The sequence below is a fragment of the Scyliorhinus torazame genome, chromosome 29 (genome assembly GCF_047496885.1).
Source record: "Scyliorhinus torazame isolate Kashiwa2021f chromosome 29, sScyTor2.1, whole genome shotgun sequence".
Lineage (NCBI taxonomy): Eukaryota > Metazoa > Chordata > Chondrichthyes > Carcharhiniformes > Scyliorhinidae > Scyliorhinus > Scyliorhinus torazame.
This window is the reverse complement of record NC_092735.1, coordinates 14,844,652-14,865,887: the sequence shown is the minus strand read 5'-3', so window position 1 is coordinate 14,865,887 and position 21,236 is coordinate 14,844,652. Positions and strand designations below refer to the sequence as shown.

At 58.1% G+C, this 21,236-nt stretch overlaps 1 protein-coding gene across 2 annotated transcripts in view; it reads left to right on the top strand.

Moving 5' to 3' along the window:
• Positions 1 to 21,236, top strand: part of tab1 (TGF-beta activated kinase 1/MAP3K7 binding protein 1) — a 308,216-nt gene that overhangs the window by 249,393 nt on the left and 37,587 nt on the right. For both annotated transcript variants that reach the window (XM_072492106.1, XM_072492105.1), the window contains exons 7-10: positions 12,914 to 13,025; positions 14,954 to 15,098; positions 15,664 to 15,886; positions 16,240 to 16,402. In XM_072492106.1, coding sequence (XP_072348207.1) covers positions 12,914 to 13,025; positions 14,954 to 15,098; positions 15,664 to 15,886; positions 16,240 to 16,402 — 643 coding nt within the window. The remainder of the gene's footprint in view (positions 1 to 12,913; positions 13,026 to 14,953; positions 15,099 to 15,663; positions 15,887 to 16,239; positions 16,403 to 21,236) is intronic.

Genomic DNA, 21,236 nt, shown 5'->3' with positions numbered 1-21,236 from the left:
GTGGCCCAGTCCCAGTGTCAGGGACTCGCTGGTCAGTGTGTGACCCAGTCCCAGTGCCGGGGACTCGCTGGTCAGTGTGTGACCCAGTCCCAGTGCCGGGGACTCGCTGGTCAGTGTGTGACCCAGTCCCAGTGCCGGCAACTCACTGGTCAGTGTGTGACCCAGTGCCGGTGACGCGCTGGTCAGTGTGTGATCCAGTCCCAGTGCCGGAGACTCGCTGGTCAGTGTGTGACCCAGTCCCAGTGCCGGGGACTCGCTGGTCAGTGTGTGGCCCAGTCCCAGTGCTGGGGACTCGCTGGTCAGTGTGTGGCCCAGTCCCAGTGCCGGGGACTCGCTGGTCAGTGTGTGACACAGTCCCAGTGTCGGCAACTCACTGGTCAGTGTGTGACCCTGTCCCAGTGCCGGCAACTCACTGGTCAGTGTGACCCAGTCCCAGTCTCGGGGACTCGCTGGTCAGTGTGTGACCCAGTCCCAGTGTCGGGGGCTCACTGGTCAGCGTGTGACCCAGTGCCGGGGACTCGCTGGTCAGTGTGTGACTCAGTCCCAGTGTCAGGGACTCGCTGGTCAGTGTGTGTCCCAGTCCCAGTGCCGGGGGCTCACTGGTCAGTGTGTGACCCAGTCCCAGTGCCGGGGACTCGCTGGTCAGTGTGTGACCCAGTACCAGTGCCGGCGACGCGCTGGTCAGTGTGTGACCCAGTCCCAGTGACGGGGACTCGCTGGTCAGTGTGTGACCCAGTCCCAGTGACGGGGGCTCACTGGTCAGTGTGTGACACAGCCCCAGTGTCGGGGACTCGCTGGTCAGTGTGTGGCCCAGTCCCAGTGCCGGGGACTCGCTGGTCAGTGTGTGACCCAGTCCCAGTGCCGGCAACTCACTGGTCAGTGTGTGACCCAGTCCCAGTGTCGGGGACTCGCTGGTCAGTGTGTGACCCAGTCCCAGTGTCGGGGACTCGCTGGTCAGTGTGTGGCCCAGTCCCAGTGTCAAGTACTCGCTGGTCAGTGTGTGACCCAGTCCCAGTCCCAGTGTCGGGGACTCACTGGTCAGTGTGTGACCCAGTCCCAGTGTCGGGGACTCGCTGGTCAGTGTGTGACCCAGTCCCAGTCCCAGTGTCGGGGACTCACTGGTCAGTGTGTGACCCAGTCCCAGTCCCAGTGTCGGGGACTCACTGGTCAGTGTGTGGCCCAGTCCCAGTGCCGGGGACTCACTGGTCAGTGTGTGGCCCAGTCCCAGTGTCAGGGATTCGCTGGTCAGTGTGTGACCCAGTCCCAGTGCCGGGGACTCGCTGGGCAGTGTGTGACCCAGTCCCAGTGCCGGCAACTCACTGGTCAGTGTGTGACCCTGTGCCGGTGACGCGCTGGTCAGTGTATGATCCAGTCCCAGTGCCGGAGACTCGCTGGTCAGTGTGTGACCCAGTCCCAGTGCCGGGGACTCACTGGTCAGTGTGTGGCCCAGTCCCAGTGCTGGGGACTCGCTGGTCAGTGTGTGACCCAGTCCCAGTGCCGGGGACTCGCTGGTCAGTGTGTGACCCAGTCCCAGTGCCGGCAACTCACTGGTCAGTGTGTGACCCAGTCCCAGTGTCGGGGGCTCACTGGTCAGTGTGTGACCCAGTCCCAGTGACGGGGACTCGCTGGTCAGTGTGTGTCCCAGTGCCGGGGACTCGCTGGTCAGTGTGTGACCCAGTCCCAGTGTCGGGGACTCGCTGGTCTGTGTGTGACCCAGTCCCAGTGTCAGGGACTCGCTGGTCAGTGTGTGACCCAGTCCCAGTGTCGGGGACTCGCTGGTCAGTGTGTGACCCAGTCCAAGTGCCGGCAACTCACTGTTCAGTGTGTGACCCAGTCCCAGTGCCGGGGACTCGCTGGTCAGTGTGTGACTCAGTCCCAGTGTCAGGGACTCGCTGGTCAGTGTGTGACCCAGTCCCAGTGCCGGGGACTCGCTGGTCAGTGTGTGACCCAGTCCCAGTGCCGGGGACTCGCTGGTCAGTGTGCGACCCAGTCCCAGTGACGGGGATTCGCTGGTCTGTGTGTGACCCAGTCCCAGTGCCGGGGACTCGCTGGTCAGTGTGTGACTCAGTCCCAGTGTCGGGGACTCGTTGGTCAGTGTGTGACCCAGTCCCAGTGCCGGGGACTCGCTGGTCAGTGTGTGACCCAGTCCCAGTGCCGGGGACTCGCTGGTCAGTGTGTGACCCAGTCCCAGTGCCGGCAACTCACTGGTCAGTGTGTGACCCAGTCCCAGTGCCGGCAACTCACTGGTCAGTGTGTGACCCAGTCCCAGTCTCGGGGACTCGCTGGTCAGTGTGTGACCCAGTCCCAGTGTCGGGGACTCGCTGGTCAGTGTGTGGCCCAGTCCCAGTGTCGGGGACTCGCTGGGCAGTGTGTGACCCAGCCCCAGTGCCGGCAACTCACTGGTCAGTGTGTGACCCAGTCCCAGTGCCGGCGACGCGCTGGTCAGTGTGTGACCCAGTGCCGGGGACTCGCTGGTCAGTGTGTGACCCAGTCCCAGTGTCGGGGACTCGCTGGTCAGTGTGTGACCCAGTCCCAGTGTCTGGGACTCGCTGGTCAGTGTGTGGCCCAGTCCCAGTGTCGGGAACTCGCTGGTCAGTGTGTGACACAGTCCCAGTCCCAGTGTCGGGGACTCACTGGTCAGTGTGTGACCCAGTCCCAGTGTCGGGGACTCACTGGTCAGTGTGTGGCCCAGTCCCAGTGCCGGGGACTCACTGGTCAGTGTGTGGCCCAGTCCCAGTGTCAGGGATTCGCTGGTCAGTGTGTGACCCAGTCCCAGTGCCGGGGACTCGCTGGTCAGTGTGTGACCCAGTCCCAGTGCCGGCAACTCACTGGTCAGTGTGTGACCCAGTCCCAGTGCCGGTGACGCGCTGGTCAGTGTGTGATCCAGTCCCAGTGCCGGTGACTCGCTGGTCAGTGTGTGACCCAGTCCCTGTGCCGGGGACTCACTGGTCAGTGTGTGGCCCAGTCCCAGTGCTGGGGACTCGCTGGTCAGTGTGTGGCCCAGTCCCAGTGCTGGGGACTCGCTGGTCAGTGTGTGGCCCAGTCCCAGTGCCGGGGACTTGCTGGTCAGTGTGTGACCCAGTGACAGGGGCTCACTGGTCAGTTTGCGACCCAGTCCCAGTGCCGGCGACGCGCTGGTCAGTGTGTGGCCCAGTCCCAGTGCCGGGGACTCGCTGGTCTGTGTGTGACCCAGTCCCAGTGCCGGCAACTCACTGGTCAGTGTGTGACCCAGTCCCAGTGCCGGCAACTCACTGGTCAGTGTGTGACCGAGTCCCAGTTTCGGGGACTCGCTGGTCAGTGTGTGACACAGCCCCAGTGTCGGGGACTCGCTGGTCAGTGTGTGGCCCAGTCCCAGTGTCGGGGACTCGCTGGTCAGTGTGTGACCCAGTCCCAGCCACAGTGCCGGCAACTCACTGGTCAGTGTGTGACCCAGTCCCTGTGTCGGGGACTCGCTGGTCAGTGTGTGACCCAGTCCCAGTGCCGGCGACGCGCTGGTCAGTGTGTGACCCAGTCCCAGTGACAGGGGCTCACTGGTCATTGTGTGACCCAGTCCCAGTGCCGGCAACTCACTGGTCAGTGTGTGACCCAGTCCCAGTGCCGGCGATGCGCTGGTCAGTGTGTGACCCAGTCCCAGTGTCAGGGACTCGCTGGTCAGTGTGTGACCCAGTCCCAGTGCCGGCGACGCGCTGGTCAGTGTGTGACCCAGTCCCAGTGCTGGGGACACCCTGGTCAGTGTGTTACCCAGTCCCAGTGTCGGGGACTCGCTGGTCAGTGTGTGACCCAGTGCCGGGGACTCGCTGGTCAGTGTGTGACCCAGTCCCAGTGCCGGCAACTCACTGGTCAGTGTGTGACCCAGTCCCAGTGTCGGGGACTCGCTGGTCAGTGTGTGACCCAGTCCCAGTGTCGGGGACTCGCTGGTCAGTGTGTGGCCCAGTCCCAGTGTCGGGAACTCGCTGGTCAGTGTGTGACCCAGTCCCAGTCCCAGTGTCGGGGACTCACTGGTCAGTGTGTGACCCAGTCCCAGTGTCGGGGACTCACTGGTCAGTGTGTGGCCCAGTCCCAGTGTCAGGGATTCGCTGGTCAGTGTGTGACCCAGTCCCAGTGCCGGGGACTCGCTGGTCAGTGTGTGACCCAGTGCCGGTGACGCGTTGGTCAGTGTGTGATCCAGTCCCAGTGCCGGAGACTCGCTGGTCAGTGTGTGACCCAGTCCCTGTGCCGGGGACTCCCTGGTCAGTGTGTGGCCCAGTCCCAGTTCTGGGGACTCGCTGGTCAGTGTGTGGCCCAGTCCCAGTGCCGGGGACTTGCTGGTCAGTGTGTGACCCAGTGACAGGGGCTCACTGGTCAGTTTGCGACCCAGTCCCAGTGCCGGCGACGCGCTGGTCAGTGTGTGGCCCAGTCCCAGTGCCGGGGACTCGCTGGTCAGTGTGTGACCCAGTCCCAGTGCCGGCAACTCACTGGTCAGTGTGTGACCCAGTCCCAGTGCCGGCAACTCACTGGTCAGTGTGTGACCGAGTCCCAGTGTCGGGGACTCGCTGGTCAGTGTGTGACACAGCCCCAGTGTCGGGGACTCGCTGGTCAGTGTGTGACCCAGTCCCAGTGCCGGCAACACACTGGTCAGTGTGTGACCCAGTGCCGGTGACGCGCTGGTCAGTGTGTGATCCAGTCCCAGTGCCGGAGACTCGCTGGTCAGTGTGTGACCCAGTCCCAGTGCCGGGGACTCGCTGGTCAGTGTGTGGCCCAGTCCCAGTGCTGGGGACTCGCTGGTCAGTGTGTGGCCCAGTCCCAGTGCCGGGGACTTGCTGGTCAGTGTGTGACCCAGTGACAGGGGCTCACTGGTTAGTTTGCGAACCAGTCCCAGTGCCGGCGACGCGCTGGTCAGTGTGTGGCCCAGTCCCAGTGCCGGGGACTCGCTGGTCAGTGTGTGACCCAGTCCCAGTGCCGGCAACTCACTGGTCAGTGTGTGACCCAGTCCCAGTGCCGGCAACTCACTGGTCAGTGTGTGACCGAGTCCCAGTGTCGGGGACTCGCTGGTCAGTGTGTGACACAGCCCCAGTGTCGGGGACTCGCTGGTCAGTGTGTGACCCAGTCCCAGTGCCGGCAACTCGCTGGTCAGTGTGTGACCCAGTCCCAGTGCCGGCAACTCGCTGGTCAGTGTGTGACACAGCCCCAGTGCCGGTGACGCGCTGGTCAGTGTGTGATCCAGTCCCAGTGCCGGAGACTCGCTGGTCAGTGTGTGACCCAGTCCCAGTGCCGGGGACTCGCTGGTCAGTGTGTGGCCCAGTCCCAGTGCTGGGGACTCGCTGGTCAGTGTGTGGCCCAGTCCCAGTGCCGGGGACTTGCTGGTCAGTGTGTGACCCAGTGACAGGGGCTCACTGGTTAGTTTGCGAACCAGTCCCAGTGCCGGCGACGCGCTGGTCAGTGTGTGGCCCAGTCCCAGTGCCGGGGACTCGCTGGTCAGTGTGTGACACAGTCCCAGTGTCGGCAACTCACTGGTCAGTGTGTGACCCAGTCCCAGTGCCGGCAACTCACTGGTCAGTGTGACCCAGTCCCAGTCTCGGGGACTCGCTGGTCAGTGTGTGACCCAGTCCCAGTGTCGGGGGCTCACTGGTCAGCGTGTGACCCAGTGCCGGGGACTCGCTGGTCAGTGTGTGACTCAGTCCCAGTGTCAGGGACTCGCTGGTCAGTGTGTGTCCCAGTCCCAGTGCCGGGGGCTCACTGGTCAGTGTGTGACCCAGTCCCAGTGCCGGTGACTCGCTGGTCAGTGTGTGACCCAGTCCCAGTGCCGGGGACTCGCTGGTCAGTGTGTGGCCCAGTCCCAGTGCCGGTGACTCACTGGTCAGTGTGTGACCCAGTCCCTGTGCCGGTGACTCGCTGGTCAGTGTGTGTCCCAGTCCCAGTGCCGGGGGCTCACTGGTCAGTGTGTGACCCAGTCCCAGTGCCGGCGACGCGCTGGTCAGTGTGTGGCCCACTCCCAGTGCTGGGGACTCGCTGGTCAGTGTGTGACCCAGTGACAGGGGCTCACTGGTCAGTTTGTGACTCAGTCCCAGTGACAGGGGCTCACTGGTCAGTGTGTGGCCCAGTCCCAGTGCCGGGGACTCGCTGGTCAGTGTGTGACCCAGTCCCAGTGCCGGCAACTCACTGGTCAGTGTGTGACCCAGTCCCAGTGTCGGGGACTCGCTGGTCAGTGTGTGACCCAGTCCCAGTGTCGGGGACTCGCTGGTCAGTGTGTGGCCCAGTCCCAGTGTCAAGGACTCGCTGGTCAGTGTGTGACCCAGTCCCAGTCCCAGTGTCGGGGACTCACTGGTCAGTGTGTGACCCAGTCCCAGTGTCGGGGACTCACTGGTCAGTGTGTGGCCCAGTCCCAGTGCCGGGGACTCACTGGTCAGTGTGTGGCCCAGTCCCAGTGTCAGGGATTCGCTGGTCAGTGTGTGACCCAGTCCCAGTGCCGGGGACTCGCTGGGCAGTGTGTGACCCAGTCCCAGTGCCGGCAACTCACTGGTCAGTGTGTGACCCTGTGCCGGTGACGCGCTGGTCAGTGTATGATCCAGTCCCAGTGCCGGAGACTCGCTGGTCAGTGTGTGACCCAGTCCCAGTGCCGGGGACTCACTGGTCAGTGTGTGGCCCAGTCCCAGTGCTGGGGACTCGCTGGTCAGTGTGTGACCCACTCCCAGTGCCGGCAACTCACTGGTCAGTGTGTGACCCAGTCCCAGTGCCGGCAACTCACTGGTCAGTGTGTGACCCAGTCCCAGTCTCGGGGACTCGCTGGTCAGTGTGTGACCCAGTCCCAGTGTCGGGGACTCCCTGGTCAGTGTGTGGCCCAGTCCCAGTGTCGGGGACTCGCTGGTCAGTGTGTGACCCAGTCCCAGCCCCAGTGCCGGCAACTCACTGGTCAGTGTGTGACCCAGTCCCAGTGTCGGGGACTCGCTGGTCAGTGTGTGACCCAGTCCCAGTGCCGGGGACTCGCTGGTCAGTGTGTGACCCAGTCCCAGTGCCGGCAACTCACTGGTCAGTGTGTGACCCAGTCCCAGTGTCGGGGGCTCACTGGTCAGTGTGTGACCCAGTCCCAGTGTCGGGGACTCGCTGGTCAGTGTGTGTCCCAGTGCCGGGGACTCGCTGGTCAGTGTGTGACCCAGTCCCAGTGTCGGGGACTCGCTGGTCTGTGTGTGACCCAGTCCCAGTGTCAGGGACTCGCTGGTCAGTGTGTGACCCAGTCCCAGTGTCGGGGACTCGCTGGTCAGTGTGTGACCCAGTCCCAGTGCCGGCAACTCACTGTTCAGTGTGTGACCCAGTCCCAGTGCCGGGGACTCGCTGGTCAGTGTGTGACTCAGTCCCAGTGTCAGGGACTCGCTGGTCAGTGTGTGACCCAGTCCCAGTGCCGGGGACTCGCTGGTCAGTGTGTGACCCAGTCCCAGTGCCGGGTACTCGCTGGTCAGTGTGCGACCCAGTCCCAGTGACGGGGATTCGCTGGTCTGTGTGTGACCCAGTCCCAGTGCCGGGGACTCGCTGGTCAGTGTGTGACTCAGTCCCAGTGTCGGGGACTCGTTGGTCAGTGTGTGACCCAGTCCCAGTGCCGGGGACTCGCTGGTCAGTGTGTGGCCCAGTCCCAGTGCCGGGGACTCGCTGGTCAGTGTGTGACCCAGTCCCAGTGCCGGCAACTCACTGGTCAGTGTGTGACCCAGTCCCAGTGCCGGCAACTCACTGGTCAGTGTGTGACCCAGTCCCAGTCTCGGGGACTCGCTGGTCAGTGTGTGACCCAGTCCCAGTGTCGGGGACTCGCTGGTCAGTGTGTGGCCCAGTCCCAGTGTCGGGGACTCGCTGGGCAGTGTGTGACCCAGCCCCAGTGCCGGCAACTCACTGGTCAGTGTGTGACCCAGTCCCAGTGCCGGCGACGCGCTGGTCAGTGTGTGACCCAATGCCGGGGACTCGCTGGTCAGTGTGTGACCCAGTCCCAGTGTCGGGGACTCGCTGGTCAGTGTGTGACCCAGTCCCAGTGTCTGGGACTCGCTGGTCAGTGTGTGACCCAGTCCCAGTGTCGGGAACTCGCTGGTCAGTGTGTGACACAGTCCCAGTCCCAGTGTCGGGGACTCACTGGTCAGTGTGTGACCCAGTCCCAGTGTCGGGGACTCACTGGTCAGTGTGTGGCCCAGTCCCAGTGCCGGGGACTCACTGGTCAGTGTGTGGCCCAGTCCCAGTGTCAGGGATTCGCTGGTCAGTGTGTGACCCAGTCCCAGTGCCGGGGACTCGCTGGTCAGTGTGTGACCCAGTCCCAGTGCCGGCAACTCACTGGTCAGTGTGTGACCCAGTCCCAGTGCCGGTGACGCGCTGGTCAGTGTGTGATCCAGTCCCAGTGCCGGAGACCCGCTGGTCAGTGTGTGGCCCAGTCCCTGTGCCGGGGACTCACTGGTCAGTGTGTGGCCCAGTCCCAGTGCTGGGGACTCGCTGGTCAGTGTGTGGCCCAGTCCCAGTGCCGGGGACTTGCTGGTCAGTGTGTGACCCAGTGACAGGGGCTCACTGGTCAGCTTGCGACCCAGTCCCAGTGCCGGCGACGCGCTGGTCAGTGTGTGACCCAGTCCCAGTGCCGGCAACTCACTGGTCAGTGTGTGACCCAGTCCCAGTGCCGGCAACTCACTGGTCAGTGTGTGACCGAGTCCCAGTGTCGGGGACTCGCTGGTCAGTGTGTGACACAGCCCCAGTGTCGGGGACTCGCTGGTCAGTGTGTGGCCCAGTCCCAGTGTCGGGGACTCGCTGGTCAGTGTGTGGCCCAGTCCCAGTGTCGGAGACTCGCTGGTCAGTGTGTGACCCAGTCCCAGCCACAGTGCCGGCAACTCACTGGTCAGTGTGTGACCCAGTCCCTGTGTCGGGGACTCGCTGGTCAGTGTGTGACCCAGTCCCAGTGCCGGCGACGCGCTGGTCAGTGTGTGACCCAGTCCCAGTGCCGGGGACTCGCTGGTCAGTGTGTGACCCAGTCCCAGTGCTGGGGACACCCTGGTCAGTGTGTTACCCAGTCCCAGTGTCGGGGACTCGCTGGTCAGTGTGTGACCCAGTCCCAGTGCCGGGGACTCGCTGGTCAGTGTGTGACCCAGTCCCAATGCCGGCAACTCACTGGTCAGTGTGTGACCCAGTCCCAGTGTCGGGGACTCGCTGGTCAGTGTGTGACCCAGTCCCAGTGTCGGGGACTCGCTGGTCAGTGTGTGGCCCAGTCCCAGTGTCGGGAACTCGCTGGTCAGTGTGTGACCCAGTCCCAGTCCCAGTGTCGGGGACTCACTGGTCAGTGTGTGACCCAGTCCCAGTGCCGGCAACTCACTGGTCAGTGTGTGACCCAGTCCCAGTCCCAGTGTCGGGGACTCACTGGTCTGTGTGTGACCCAGTCCCAGTGTCGGGGGCTCACTGGTCAGTGTGTGACCCAGTCCCAGTGTCGGGGACTCACTGGTCAGTGTGTGGCCCAGTCCCAGTGTCAGAGATTCGCTGGTCAGTGTGTGACCCAGTCCCAGTGCCGGGGACTCGCTGGTCAGTGTGTGACCCAGTCCCAGTGCCGGCAACTCACTGGTCAGTGTGTGACCCAGTGCCGGTGACGCGTTGGTCAGTGTGTGATCCAGTCCCAGTGCCGGAGACTCGCTGGTCAGTGTGTGACCCAGTCCCTGTGCCGGGGACTCCCTGGTCAGTGTGTGGCCCAGTCCCAGTGCTGGGGACTCGCTGGTCAGTGTGTGGCCCAGTCCCAGTGCCGGGGACTTGCTGGTCAGTGTGTGACCCAGTGACAGGGGCTCACTGGTCAGTTTGCGACCCAGTCCCAGTGCCGGCGACGCGCTGGTCAGTGTGTGGCCCAGTCCCAGTGCCGGGGACTCGCTGGTCAGTGTGTGACCCAGTCCCAGTGCCGGCAACTCACTGGTCAGTGTGTGACCCAGTCCCAGTGCCGGCAACTCACTGGTCAGTGTGTGACCGAGTCCCAGTGTCGGGGACTCGCTGGTCAGTGTGTGACACAGCCCCAGTGTCGGGGACTCGCTGGTCATTGTGTGGCCCAGTCCCAGTGTCGGGGACTCGCTGGTCAGTGTGTGACCCAGTCCCAGCCCCAGTGCCGGCAACTCACTGGTCAGTGTGTGACCCAGTCCCTGTGTCGGGGACTCGCTGGTCAGTGTGTGGCCCAGTCCCAGTGCCGGGGACTCATTGGTCAGTGTGTGGCCCAGTCCCAGTGTCAGGGATTCGCTGGTCAGTGTGTGACCCAGTCCCAGTGCCGGGGACTCGCTGGTCAGTGTGTGACCCAGTCCCAGTGCCGGCAACTCACTGGTCAGTGTGTGACCCAGTCCCAGTGTCGGTGGCTCACTGGTCAGTGTGTGACCCAGTCCCAGTGTCGGGGACTCGCTGGTCAGTGTGTGACCCAGTCCCAGTGCCGGCAACTCACTGGTCAGTGTGTGACCCAGTCCCAGTGTCGGGGGCTCACTGGTCAGTGTGTGACCCAGTCCCAGTGTCGGGGACTCGCTGGTCAGTGTGTGACCCAGTCCCAGTGCCGGCAACTCACTGGTCAGTGTGTGACCCAGTCCCAGTGTCGGGGGCTCACTGGTCAGTGTGTGACCCAGTCCCAGTGACGGGGACTCGCTGGTCAGTGTCTGTCCCAGTGCCGGGGACTCGCTGGTCTGTGTGTGACCCAGTCCCAGTGTCGGGGACTCGCTGGTCAGTGTGTGACCCAGTCCCAGTGCCGGGGACTCGCTGGTCAGTGTGTGACTCAGTCCCAGTGTCAGGAACTCGCTGGTCAGTGTGTGACCCAGTCCCAGTGCCGGGGACTCGCAGGTCAGTGTGTGACCCAGTCCCAGTGCCGGGGACTCGCTGGTCAGTGTGTGACCCAGTCCCAGTGCCGGGGACTCGCTGGTCAGTGTGTGACCCAGTCCCAGTTACGGGGACTCGCTGGTCAGTGTGTGACCCAGTCCCAGTGCCGCGGACTCGCTGGTCAGTGTGTGACTCAGTCCCAGTGTCGGGGACTCGTTGGTCAGTGTGTGACCCAGTCCCAGTGCCGGGGACTCGCTGGTCAGTGTGTGACTCAGTCCCAGTGTCAGGGGCTCGCTGGTCAGTGTGTGACCCAGTCCCAGTGACGGCGACTCGCTGGTCAGTGTGTGACCCAGTCCCAGTGTCGGGGACTCGCTGGTCAGTGTGTGACCCAGTCCCAGTGCCGGGGACTCGCTGGTCAGTGTGTGACCCAGTCCCAGTGACAGGGGCTCACTGGTCAGTGTGTGACTCAGTCCCAGTGTCAGGGACTCGCTGGTCAGTGTGTGACCCAGTCCCAGTGCCGGGGACGCGCTGGTCAGTGTGTGACCCAGTCCCAGTGACAGGGGCTCACTGGTCAGTGTGTGACCCAGTCCCAGTGCCGGCAACTCACTGGTCAGTGTGTGACCCAGTCCCAGTGCCGGCGATGCGCTGGTCAGTGTGTGACCCAGTCCCAGTGTCGGGGGCTCACTGGTCAGTGTGTGGCCCAGTCCCAGTGCCGGGGCTCGCTGGTCAGTGTGTGACCCAGTCCCAGTGCCGGGGACTCGCTGGTCAGTGTGTGACCCAGTCCCAGTGCCGGGGGCTCACTGGTCAGTGTGTGACCCAGTCCCAGTGCCGGGGACTCGCTGGTCAGTGTGCGACCCAGTCCCAGTGCCGGGGACTCGCTGGTCAGTGTGTGACCCAGTCCCAGTGCCGGCGACGCGCTGGTCAGTGTGTGACCCAGTCTCAGTGCCGGGGGCTCACTGGTCAGTGTGTGACCCAGTCCCAGTGCCGGGGACTCGCTGGTCAGTGTGTGGCCCAGTCCCAGTGTCAGGGACTCGCTGGTCAGTGTGTGACCCAGTCCCAGTGACGGGGACTCGCTGGTCAGTGTGTGGCCCAGTCCCAGTGCCGGGGACACGCTGGTCAGTGTGTGACCCAGTCTCAGTGCCGGGAACTCGCTGGTCAGTGTGGGACCCAGTCCCAGTGCCGGGGACTCGCTGGTCAGTGTGTGACCCAGTCCCAGTGACGGGCTCACTGGTCAGTGTGTGACCCAGTCCCAGTGCCGACAACTCACTGGTCAGTGTGTGACCCAGTCCCAGTGCCGGCGACGCGCTGGTCAGTGTGTGACCCAGTCCCAGTGTCAGGGATTCGCTGGTCAGTGTGTGACCCAGTCCCAGTGTCGGGGGCTCACTGGTCAGTGTGTGGCCCAGTCCCAGTGCCGGGGTCTCGCTGGTCAGTGTGTGACCCAGTCCCAGTGCCGGTGACTCGCTGGTCAGTGTGTGACCCAGTCCCAGTGCCGGGGACTCGCTGGTCAGTGTGTGACCCAGTCCCAGTGCCGGGGACTCGCTGGTCAGTGTGTGACCCAGTCCCAGTGTCGGGGGCTCACTGGTCAGTGTGTGACCCAGTCCCAGTGTCGGGGGCTCACTGGTCAGTGTGCGACCCAGTCCCAGTGCCGGGGACTCGCTGGTCAGTGTGTGACCCAGTCCCAGTGCCGGGGACTCGCTGGTCAGTGTGTGACCCAGTCCCAGTGTCGGGGGCTCACTGGTCAGTGTGTGACCCAGTCCCAGTGTCAGGGATTCGCTGGTCAGTGTGTGTCCCAGTCCCAGTGTCGGGGGCTCACTGGTCAGTGTGTGACCCAGTCCCAGTGTCAGGTGCTCGCTGGTCAGTGTGTGTCCCAGTCCCAGTGTCGGGGGCTCACTGGTCAGTGTGTGGCCCAGTCCCAGTGTCAGGGACTCGCTGGTCAGTGTGTGACCCAGTCCCAGTGCATGGGACTCGCTGGTCAGTGTGTGGCCCAGTCCCAGTGTCAGGGACTCGCTGGTCAGTGTGTGGCCCAGCCCCAGTGCAGGGGACTCGCTGGTCAGTGTGTGACCCAGTCCCAGTGACGCGGGCTCACTGGTCAGTGTGTGACCCTCGCTGGTCAGTCTGACGATGTTTGATTGTGTACTTTGTGCCTATCCCCTAGGACTGGATGCAGCAAAAATAAAGCAATTTGGGCTGATTGGAGGTCAGGACAGCAGTCGCAGGATTGGAGATTACAGAATGAAATACTGTTACAATGATGTGGAAGTACTGAGGTAAGGAACCGTTAGTTTTATTAAAGTCTTAGGTTCGCCAGATAATTAGAACAGTGAACACCGTTAACTCTCCAATACTCCCTTGGCCAAGCATTCGTCTTGCCCCCTTCGGGAACCTCAGCTGATTTATTCCTCTCCTTCCCAAATCCTAGCTTGCACTCAGCTTCATTCGCCTGTCACCCCTGTGCTCAGTGACCTACGCTAGCTCGAAACAAGCGTCTGGCGAACAAAGATTTGGTTGCTAATTTTACTTGGGGCCCTAGATGCTAGTTAAATCATTACCTGCTGAATGTAGTTTTGATAAACAATCGTACTCACAGAATCGCAGCCTTCAGCCGATGGCCCAGGCTCGCCATCGCCACATCTGTTTATTCATGGGATGGTGAGGTCCACTGGCAAGACCAGCATTCATTTTCCTCAACAGTAGCTCCAGAACCCATGAAGTATCGGGGCATGAGTAAGGAAATCTGATTGCCACCTACCACCCTTCCTCAGCTGATCAACCAGTGCCCCTTCCTGTTGCACAACACTGGAAGAAGCAGTCGAGGGCGGCAAGAAAACCCTTTTACGCATTACTTCCGTATCCGATACCAAGAGAGTCTTGGTAGTGCCATCAGTGACTGGGCTGACTGAGTCACAAAAGACCTATTTGTTGCACATACTTTTAACCATAGATGCAATCTCTTGTAGTCCTTGTGGAATTGAATTCCCATGTTCACACTGTGCACAGCCTCCGTCGTAATGTGTGGCACTACCGCCATGCTAAAAGGATACATTCCCAACAGATTCAGCAGCTCAAATTGGGACATAATGAGCTGCTGTGGGCCCTCAGCAGCAACAGAATTGTGTTCAACCACAATCTGCAATCTCATGGTTCAGCATAACCTCAGGTTAAGGGTGTTATATTGGCAGTCTTCTGATCCTCTGGGGCTTTTCCAGAATTGAAAGATTTATCTCTATTGCTATATCCTTTAATATCCTGGGATACAACCCGTCAGGTCCAGGGGACTTATCAGCCTTTAAAAAATCGCTTACTGTCACAAGTAGGCTTCAAATGAAGTTACTGTGAAAAGCCCCTAGTCGCCACATTCCGGCGCCTGTTCGGGGAGGCTGGTACGGGAATTGAGCCGTGCTGCTGGCCTGCCTTGGTCTGCTTTCAAAGCCAGCGACTTAGCCCTGTGCTAAACAGCCCCGGTTTATTTATTTCCTCCCCTCCTTTTGCTCCTGGATTCTTTTGTATTTCTGGAATGTTATTAGTGTCTTCCACCGTGAAGACCAATACCACATATTTGTTTAACTCCTCTGCCATTTCCTGGTTCCCAATTATTTCCCCAGTCTCATTCGCTGAGGGCCCATGTTATTTTTAAAAAATATATAAATATAGAGTACCCAATTTATTTTCTCTAATTTTAGGGCAATTTAGCGTGGTCAATCCACCTAACCTGCACATTTATGGATTGTGGGGGTGAAATCCACGCAGACACTGGGAGAATGTGCAAACTCCACACAGACAGCGACCCAGGGCCGGGGTTCGAACCCCGGTCCTCAGCGCCTCAGTCCCAGTGCTACCCACTGCGCCACATGCTGCCTCCAAGGGCCCATGTTCACTTTTCCCCCTCTCTTCCTTTTTATGTATTTAGAGAAGCTGTTTCTATATTTCTTGCTAGTTTCTTCTTCCTCTTTATTTTTTTTTGGTCATCTTTTGTTGGTTTTTAAAACTTTCTAAATCCTCTGGCTTACCACTAATCTTTGCCACATTGTATGCTTTTTTCTTTTTCAGTTTAACCCTGATTGATTTAGCCCCTTCCTAGAATCCTCCTTCCTCACTGGGATATATCTTTGTTGCGAGTCAGGAACTATTTGCATAAACATCCAGCCCTGACCTTCCTGTGATTGCTAACTATCTGATTCCTCTTTCTGCTTGGAAGCGCTGCCAAGACGAAACCGATCATTGCAGAACCCGAGATTCATGGGGGACACTCACTGGAAGGGTTGACGGGATTTCTGGTGCTGATGACGGATGGATTGTATAAAGCTCTGGAGGCAGCCCATGGTCCAGGGCAAGCTAACCAGGTACTGGACGGATGATACTGGTGGCAGTGGGGAAGGAGGTTGGGGGCAAAGATGTCCTGTCTGAAAGTCGGGTTTGGGTGTGTGTGGGGCGGGGGGGGGGGGTTGGAATCTGAACATTTGGCGGGGATGGGCGGTGAAGTGTCAACACTGCGTATCACGGTAGCACAGTGGTTAGCACTGTCGTTTCACAGCTCCAGGGTCCCAGGCTTGGGTCACTGTCTGTGCGGAGTCTGCACGTTCTCCCCGTGTGTGCGTGGGTTTTCTCCGAGTGCTGCAGTTTCTTCCCACAGTCCAAAGATGTACAGGTTAGGTGGATTGGCCGTGCTAAATTGCCATTAGTGTCCAAAAAGTTTAGGTTGGGTGGGGTTACGGGGATAGGGTAGAGGTGTGGGCTTGGGTAGGGTGCTCTTTCCAAGGCCGGTGCAGACTCGAAGTGCCAAATAGCCTCCTTCTGCACTGTAAATTCGATGAGATCTGGGACGACCAACATGGGTTTGTACCCTTCACTTGCTGCCCCCACCCGCTAATCAGTTTGCTGATGTGTTGTTGGTCTTGCCCTCTGCAGGAGATCGCTGCTATGGTGGCAACCGAGTTTGCCCTGCAGAGCACACTGGACGCTGTGGCCCAGGCTGTGGTTGACCGTGTTCGACGGATCCACCGCGACACCTTTGTCAGTGGAGGTGAAAGGTCCAAGTTCTGTGACAAACATGAGGATATGACCCTCCTGGTCCGAAACTTCAACTACCCTCTGGGGGAGATGAGCCAAGCGACCATGAGCCCCACACAAGGTAGGGGAGACGGTTATAATCTGAGCAGTGTCTTGAGTTTTCGAAAACCAGTTGGTCCGCCACCCAGTCAAACCCTGTGAGTCTGACACTGGCGGAGGAGGAGGTGGAGGCGCCTGAGTTCTGATGATTCGCTTTAATTTTATTGGGGGGGGGGGCGGGGGGGGAGGTGATGGGGGTGCCTACGTCCAGATTAATTTCACCAGGTTGGCTTGGATGTCCATCTAGGGGTGGGCAGATGGGTTGGTTTAGAAGGAGGTGGTTAGGGATGTCTCTATGTATGCGTCACAAGCTCAGTGCGCTTTTGGTATCCATTAATATCCGTGTGTGTTTATCTCGGTCTTTGAACCTCCTAGGGGGCCGCATCTACCCAGTCTCCGTCCCTTACACCAGCACACAAGGAACCCTGGGAAAAACCAGTGTCACGCTCTCCCTGGTGATGCCTTCCCAGAATCAGATGATGAATGGTAACCACAGCAACTCAACCGGGGACGAGACTACACCAACTCTCACCAACAGGTAGGTTGATGAGGAGGGTGGCAGTGTGAGGGAGACAGTGAGATCCCTCAGTGTTTTGAGCGACATTTTGCAAAAATCCCCATCTGCCCCAATCACACTCCTAGAAAAGTGCCTTTCAAAAACTTATGCTGTCCCGGGGCGCTTTTGAGGATCTTGTCACTGTTGTAATGCAGGAAATTGTGATGTTATAGCCGCCCTCTGTCCCCTTTTATTGCTCAGCAATTCATCTCTTTCTGGTATATACTTGCACAGCTCCTGCCCCGGGCGGGGTGTTGGTGTTTTTCCCACCCAGTGACGCCAATAATGTTGCTCTGTTTCGGTCACAACAGCGTCGCCAATACTGTGGGTATTTCTATTTATCTTGGTGAACCACAAGCCTTCCCTTATATCGATTAAATGACCACACAACCAGTTAGTTAGTTTAAAAGATGGTTTATTTACATACGCAAGAGTTACCTCAACATGCGAACACAATATCTACTACGAGTTAAAGTACACCTATCAGCTACAATAACCTATACTTCAGGGCGACTGGCACTGTGCAAATGGATGAGGCCTTTATCTGGATTTCACTTGGCTGGTTCGAAGAAAGTGGGAAGGGTGTGGTACAAGATGGGAGAGGGCGGGGACAGCAAGGTATCGGGAGCAGGGTGGCCAAGGGCCAGCATTCAGGAAAGGGAGATGGGTCAAGCTCGAGGTGGGAGAAGTGTATGGAGCAAGAGCTCCATTGCTGTGGGTCTGGAGTCACATGTAGGACAATGTCCTCCAGTTTTGGATTTAGGAAAGAAAATCCCAGACTTTCTGGCACCCAGCAGATTGGAGGGATTCGGTTCGATTGGTTGGTGTTCTGCCTGGCAACAGACAGCGAGTTGGCTCCTGCCAGGTGGGACATTTTGGAGAGAACCCATCCTTGAAATAAGAAGCTGAGTCTGCGGTGGGAGACACCATGTGTGCACCGATGAATGAAGCGAGTGCCGTGTTCCTGTTTGGTGTCAGGAGCTACAGTGTGAAGTTTAATGCTTTCCATACTCTGGGTGCGAGGGAGCTGGAGGCCATCCATTGTGCTCTGCTTTACTGTAGTAGCTTGATACAACTGAGTGGCTTGCTAGACAGTTCTAGAGAGCAGAGTGAAGAGTCAAAGTGAGAGCTCTCGTGGCTCGGTGGGTGATATATTAATATGGATAGAGAATTGGTTAACAGGCAGTGAGCAGAATGGACATAAATGAGACATTTTCAAGTTGGCAGGCTGTGACTGGTGGAGTGCGTCCAGGATCAGTGCTGGGTCCTCAGCTATTTACAATCTATTTTAACGATTTGAGTGAGGGGACAGTAATGTTTGCTGATGATACCAGGCTAGGGGGAAGGGAAGCTATGGGGAGGAATCTCTTCAAGGTACAGGTTAAGTGCTTGGGCAAAAGGAGGCAGATGGAGTATTGTTAGAGGCCTTCCTTTTGATTTCCCTTTGTTCCCATTTCTTTTATTTTATCTTTATTGTTTTTTTTGGTCTGGATCATTAATTGAGATATACCTTCAAGTTGAGCGAAGGGAGTACAGAATTCAGAGTTTCAAATGGCTTGACAACTCCTCATGTGTTCAAGTTTTGGATTTGGGAAAGGAAATCACAGACTTTCTGGCACCCAGCAGATTGGAGGGATTTGGTTCGATTGGTTGGCTAGTGACCATTGGGTTGGCCAGGGACAGTGTTCTGCCTGGCAGCAGACCGTGATTGGTTCCTGCCAGGTGGGGCTTTTGGCGAGAACTCGGGTGAAGACTGAGTAAGAAGCTGTGTTTCCTTGCTCTCTCCCGCCTGCCTGCTGTCTCTGCGAGTTTACATTGAAGGCCATTAAAAGCTGAAGGAAAAAAAATAACATCCAACTGAAGGCCTAAACTGGAGAAAGGAACGAACTGGAGGATATCCATCTGAAATCAAAGATCCCCATCTTTTATTTTTAATCATATTTTCTTCCCTCTTCTCGTGTGTTTGTCTCTGTCTGTGTGTCTGTCTGTGTGTCTGTCTGTGTGTCTGTCTGTGTGTCTGTCTGTGTGTCTGTCTGTGTGTCTGTCTGTGTGTCTGTCTGTGTGTGTCTGTCTGTGTGTGTCTGTCTGTGTGTGTCTGTCTGTGTGTGTCTGTCTGTGTGTGTCTGTCTGTGTGTGTCTGTCTGTGTGTGTCTGTCTGTGTGTCTGTCTGTGTGTCTGTCTGTGTGTCTGTCTGTGTCTCTGTCTGTCTGTGTCTCTGTCTGTCTGTGTCTCTGTCTGTCTGTGTCTCTGTCTGTGTGTGTCTCTGTCTGTGTGTGTCTCTGTCTGTGTGTGTCTCTGTCTGTGTGTGTCTCTGTCTGTGTGTGTCTCTGTGTGTGTGCTGTCTGTCTGTCAGTAATGTGTGTGCCTGTCGGCGTGAGTGCGTGCCTGTCGGCGTGAGTGCGTGCCTGTCGGCGTGAGTGCGTGCCTGTCGGCGTGAGTGCGTGCCTGTCGGCGTGAGTGCGTGCCTGTCGGCGTGAGTGCGTGCCTGTCGGCGTGAGTGCGTGCCTGTCGGCGTGAGTGCGTGCCTGTCGGCGTGAGTGCGTGCCTGTCGGCGTGAGTGCGTGCCTGTCGGCGTGAGTGCGTGCCTGTCGGCGTGAGTGCGTGCCTGTCGGCGTGAGTGCGTGCCTGTCGGCGTGAGTGCGTGCCTGTCGGCGTGAGTGCGTGCCTGTCGGCGTGAGTGCGTGCCTGTCGGCGTGAGTGCGTGCCTGTCGGCGTGAGTGCGTGCCTGTCGGCGTGAGTGCGTGCCTGTCGGCATATCTAGAGTGGGGCGAGTTAGAAAGAGGGAGATTGGAAGTTAGATGGTAATTAACCAATTGTGATGCTGCCTATTTAATGCTAATTACTGTTAAATAAGAAAGTTTGTTTGTTTTAAAATTTACAAACCTGATGGCTGTACTTAATCGGGATCAAACCAAAGACATTGGATATTTAAGTAACTTTGATTTCACCCTTGTTGCCACCCTGGGTCAAGTGTGGCTCGAATTGACCGCTAACTAGCCCAGGGTGGGTTTGAAACACTTACAAGTTTCACACCAGCCTGCAAAGTGCGAATTATTCATTTTGGTGGTAAGAATAAAAAAGCAGAATATTTTTAAAAGGTGTGAAACTTGTAAGTGTTGATGTTCAAAGAGACTTGGCCGCGCTTGTGCAAGGCACACAGCATACGGGACAGCAAGATATTAGTACCACAAATGGGAACATTTGGTCTTTATTGCAAGGTGATTGGAGTACAAGAATAAGGAAGACTTACTTTGTTGTCAGGCCACACCTGGGATATTGTGTGCAGCTTTGGTCTCGATATTTAAGGACGGGGGCATTTGCATTGATGGTGGTACAGCGAAGGTTCACTCGATTGGTGGCTAGAATGACACTGTTGCCCTTAAGATGAGAGGCTGAGCAAATTGGGTTTATATTCCCTGGAGTTTAGAAGGAGAGACGATCTCATTGACGGAGAGATCTGTTTCCGCTGGTCGGTGAATCTAAACCGCGGGGTGGGGGGCACGTCTCCGGATAAGGGGGCCCATCATTCCGTACCGAGCTGGGGAGAAACTCGATCGTTCAAATGGTTGTGAATCTTTGGCATTCTCGTCCCCGGAAGGTTGTGGATGCTGAATATTTAAGGCTGGGATTGATTTTTTGGTATCTCGGGGATTTGGGAAGAGGGCGGGAAAGTGGAGTTGAAGTCCGAGATGGACCATAATCGTATTGAATGGCGGAGCTGGTTCGAAAGGCCATGTGGTTCACTCTCCTATTGCTTGCATTTCAACCACATTGCTGTGGGCTTGGAGTCTCACACACAGGCCGGACTGGGTAAGGACGGTAGATTTCCTTCCCTAAAGGGCTTTAGTGAACCGGCTGGGGTTTTCTGACAGTAGTTTCACGATCTGTTGTTGACTCTTAATTTATTCAATTTGGAATAAACTAGACTGAAAACTGTCCAGCTGCCTTCGAGGGGCCAGTGTCTCATTCTGCAGGCGAGGAGTCGAGTCATGTAGCCACTGTGCTGATGTACCTGTGCTTTCTGGGTACCACACTTTAGAAAAGACCTGTGAAGGCTTTGGAGAGGGTACGGAAGAGATTGATTAGAATAGTTCCGGGGATGAAAGCTTACGGTTGTGGATTGATTGGAGAAACCAGGATTGTTCCCCTTAAAAGGCTGAGGGGATTTGATGAGGTATTTGAAATCGTGATGGGTGGTGGAAACGGACGCAAGAGCAGCTTTCAAAGGGGAATTGGATGAGAAAAGAAGCGGGGAATTGGGACTAATCTGATAGTTCCATTAAAGAACAAAGAACAATACAGCACAGGAACAGGCCCTTCGGCCCTCCAAGCCTGCGCCGATCACGTGTCCTATTAGACCAACCGCCTGTATCCTTCTATACCCCGTCTGTTCATGTGCCTATTCAGACAGGTCTTAAAGGTCGCTAATGTATCAGCCTCAACACCTCACTTGGCAGTACATTCCAGGCCACCATCACCCTCTGTTTAAAAAAAAAAAAAAAAAAACTTCCCTCACACATCCCCGTAACCTTTCCCCCCTCATCTTGAATTTGTGCCCCCTTGTAATTGTCATTTCCGCCCTGGGAAAAAGCCTGCAGCTGTTCACCCTATCTATACCCCTAATAATTTATAAACTTCTATCAGGTCGCCCCTCAGCCTCTGTCTCTCTAGGGAGAACAATTCCAGTTTATTCAATATTTCCTCATAGCTAATACCCTCCATACCAGGCAACATCCTCGTAAACCTTTTCTGTACTGTCTCTAAAGACTCCACATCCTTGTAGTGCGGTGACCAGAATTGGACACAGTATTCGAAA